Below are 4034 nucleotides of genomic sequence, written 5' to 3'. Positions count from 1 at the left end.
TCTTGGCTTAAAATGATAATTTTTAGGCTAGCAATGTCTCTGATCTCCCTTACACAACATTTATTGTGGAAAATGGAGGGAGAGTGGGCACCTTGCAATGACAAAGGCAGCTGATCGAAGAAGGCTGGGAATAGAAAGTTAAGACTGAGATTGGGGACTTTTGTGTGCGTGTAGGTGAGAAAGAAGTGAGAGAAGAGAGTGAAAACATTAACAGAGGACAACTCCAACCCCCAAAAGCAGTTTCCAGACATGCAGCTAACTGCATTTTTTGTTGTTATTCACCCCACTTTTGTATTCTTTTAAATAAATGTACAGAATCTGTGCCATGATAAAAGGGGGGGGGAAAGCTGAAGATGTTTTTTTTTGAGTCCACCTCCCACTGTTCAACATAAAAAATAGAATGGAAAGATTTGTGTTTCTATAGTGTTTTGTTTCTTAAAAGGAAGAGTGAAGGCGCAAGAGAGAGAGAGAAAGAGAGAAGGAGGGGGAGGGGGAGGAGGAGGAAAAAGAGGGGAGGATAGTACACACAGAATTTTACTTTGTCAGGATCAAGACAAAGTTCCCCCATGATGCTAATTAATAATAATATTATTCTTATATCTTAGACAACATGGCACAGTCAAAAGTCTCAGGTTTTTGTTTTTCAATATAAAAAAATAATGATTGATTAACATCTGCTGGCAAAAGTCTGCAAAGGCACTTTTATCGATTAATGATCATCTGAGTTAGGCCCTTCCTCCAAACCAACAACTGGCAAGGGGGAAGCACAGAGCTGTATCTTCTAGTATCAGCATGCGGTGGTCGGGGGGGGGGAAGGGAGAGGAGCAGATGGGGTGTGAGGGTGCTCTGGGGCAGGGAAGGGAGTGGTAGATGCTGGAATTTGGCTGTAAAAAGCTAGACGTTTTTCTCAAAACCTATAAGTGGTCTTCTCCAGGACTTCGAGGTAATCCGGCTTGGTTTGGAGTTTGGCCCTTAACTCGAGGTATTCACTTTGGGGGGGTTGATGATGTTCTGGGAAGCCCTTACCAGCCGAGAAGAGTAGAGTTTCTTTCAGCCTGGCGTCCTGTTGTAGGTCTGGATATTGCATGCCAGGGGGGTGCACGTGCAGTTCCTTTAATTTGGGCACTGTGCCATATAGGCAGTCCACAAAGCCCACTGAGCATGGAGGGATCAATGGGGGCCTCTCCCTGTTGTCTAGAACGGCACCACTAGGAGGGAAGAGTACTACCCCACCATTCTTCTCATGGTGGAAGACAGGCGGCACCAGGGCTAGCTCCCCCAAGAGAGGAATCCCCCCAACAACTCCTCCTCCAGATGGCTGAGGGTGTGGGTGATGGTTGGTTGTCACTATGGTGTTAAGCTGTGAGCTGGACACTGCCAGATTCCATTCCTTTTCCTTCTCCAGCAAGGTCCTATAGCAGCTACTGTTCCCACTCTCCTTAGTGGAGTCAGCAAACTGTTCCCCAACACAGCTACTACCTCCATTGCCACCTCCTAGAAGTATGTCCCCAGCTTGCCCAGATTCTCCTGCTATAACTTCATCTTCTTCACGCGGCTTGTAGATGGGATTGTTGCACATCTGGGTTACCGGATGCGGGATGTAATCATAAACATGACCCAAAGGGGGTGCCTTCTCTGGGGATGCACTCATTCCACCACCTCCTCCACCGCCTCCCTCCTCAAAGAGGTGATGACATTGCATCTGGATGCCCGTTAAGTCAAGGGCTTCCTGCCGCTGTTGGTTCCGGAAAGGGAGCTTCTTGCGCCGTCGGCGTAAGACAAAGGCAAACAAGCCTGCAGCAATGAAGACTGCAGAGAAGAACAGCACAAGTAGACTAAGAATTAGCACAGAGAGTGGTACTGGCCCTCCTCCAGCAGGGGGTAGCTCATAGGGTGAGGGACTGGTAGGACTTGGGTGACCTGATGGTGGTGGGGCTGGCGAGGCAGTGGCAACATGTAACATTTCTGGACACAACACCTCCAACTCCACAGAGCGGACATCTCTATTAGTAAGGTTCTCTGGGCTGGCACAAAGGACATCCCCCACCATAATGACAGAATTGATCGTCTCGATCCACTGCTTGAGAGGCACCAGATCACACGTGCAATCCCAAGGATTGAGCTTCAGGTCTATCTGGACAATGGCATTAAGGTGCTCCAAGACACCAGCCACAGGCAGGTACAAGAATTTGTTGTTCCGCAGGTTGAGTCTGGCCAGGGATGTGCCAGCAAAGGCATCAGTAGGCAGGGTCCTCAGGAGATTGTCATTGAGGAAGAGCAGTTTCAGGTTAGGCATGAGACTGAAGGCAGCGGGCTGGATCACCCTGATCTGATTGTACTCAAAGTACAGATAATGCAAGCACTGCAAGCCTCTGAACATGCCTGGGGTCAACCTCTCAATGTCATTGCCATTCAAGTACAAGCTTTTCAGGTTAGGCAAGTTAATAAAAGCCCCATCCTGCACATACGAGATCCGATTGTTCCCAAGATGCAGAAGATCCAAGGAAGAAAAATTCCAGAAATCTGAACGGTAAATTTTTTGTATCAAATTCCCACTCAGGTAGAGTTTCTTGGCATTGATGGGCCTGGGCAAGAGCTCAGAAATGTTGTGGAACCCTCGTTCCTTGCAGTTGACAGTTAGACCCAAATCATTGATGTGCAAACTGCAAGAGCAGCCAGTAGGACATATGATGGGTATAGGTGGCCTCGTCTGGTATGCAGCGATCGGAGGCTGGTTGGGTGCAGGGTACAGGCCTCGGGGTGTAGGTGGTGGTTTGGGAGCCCTGGGCTGTTTTGTTGGCTTGGGTTGCTTAACGGAGGTTTTATATTCAACAGAGGAAGCAGTGAAATGGAAGGAGGACAACATGGAAGAAGGTTTAGTAGGCCAAGCATTTTCCTTACTTGAGGATAACTGAGGGACACCAACGCTGACAAGTTCTGAGTCAGACAACATGGGGCAGAGTTTATTTCTTTTGATTTCCCTCAAGTCCTTGCCATGAAAATGAAAGGGGGTCTCACACGTAATGTCTCCCACAAGGGCAGTATACGGAATACGCTCCAGCCAGCTTTTCAGCTGAACTATTTCACAAGTACAGTTCCAAGGGTTCTCTTCCAGCTGAATCTCCATCAAGCTCCTACCAATGTGGTCCAGCATCCCTCGATAGGAAAGTACTTTCAACCTATTCCCACGCAAGTCCAAGTGAGTCAGAGACACCGACTTAAACAAATTAGTGGGAAGCATAGGAATTAGATTGTCATTTAAGATCAGGACCCGGAGTTTACTCAGGTTTCGAAATGCCCCACTTTCAATTCGCTTAATAACATTGTAATCTGCCTGCAGATATTCCAGACTCTCTAATCCCAGGAAAGTATCATTTCGGAAAATGTCTAGTTTATTCTCATGCAGGTACAGTCGCTTCAGAATTTTGAGCCCATTAAAGGCCCCTGTCTGAATGTCTTGCAGTGCGTTGTTGCCAAGGTTAATAGAAATAGCATTGTTCAAGTGGAGAAAACTGTTTGTGTATAATCTTCTCATGGAGTTTCTCTGCAGGTAAAGTTTGAAAGGTCTTGACCATGATTCTGTTATCTGGCTAATATTTATAAATCCCTTGTTGTCGCAGTGTATATGAAAAAGGCTTTCTTTGACTTCACAGTAACAAGGATCAAAGCAGGGTTCCTCAATTTCCTCTGAGTCCTCGATCAAAGGAATGGGGGTAGTCCATGCTACTGCAATTGTGCTTAGAAGGGTAATCCACAGCATCCTTCTCTGACGGGGCGGATCTGCCATCGAAGGCTTCATGGTTCGGAACGATTACGAGACTGTAATGAGAATCAACAACACAAAGGGATTACAATTGATTGGTATTTCTGAGCAATCCGATGGGGGAGAGAAGGAATGGATTTTTTGGGATTCCTCTCTTCGTCACAAAAGTGGGGGGAAAACAACAACCTAGCAGCAGGAGTGGTGGTATTTACTTACTTTCTTACTCAAGTGATATCCAAACATTTAATCAGACAGTGGCCTTCTTCCCTCC

At 46.8% G+C, this 4034-nt stretch overlaps 1 protein-coding gene across 1 annotated transcript; it reads right to left on the bottom strand.

Annotated features, from left to right (window-relative positions):
• Positions 1–907: 907 nt before the first annotated feature.
• SLITRK3 (SLIT and NTRK like family member 3) lies at positions 908–3799 on the bottom strand (the record flags this gene model as incomplete). The annotated part of the gene is made up of 1 exon (XM_081329124.1): positions 908–3799. The coding sequence occupies one exon, from the start codon at positions 3797–3799 to the stop codon at positions 908–910; it is 2892 nt and encodes a 963-aa protein (XP_081185250.1).
• Between the last annotated feature and the right edge of the window lie 235 nt (positions 3800–4034).

The sequence above is a fragment of the Vipera berus genome (genome assembly GCF_964194415.1).
Source record: "Vipera berus genome assembly, chromosome: 5".
In the NCBI taxonomy this organism is placed as follows: domain Eukaryota; kingdom Metazoa; phylum Chordata; class Lepidosauria; order Squamata; family Viperidae; genus Vipera; species Vipera berus.
This window is presented reverse-complemented; position numbering and strand designations above follow the sequence as displayed.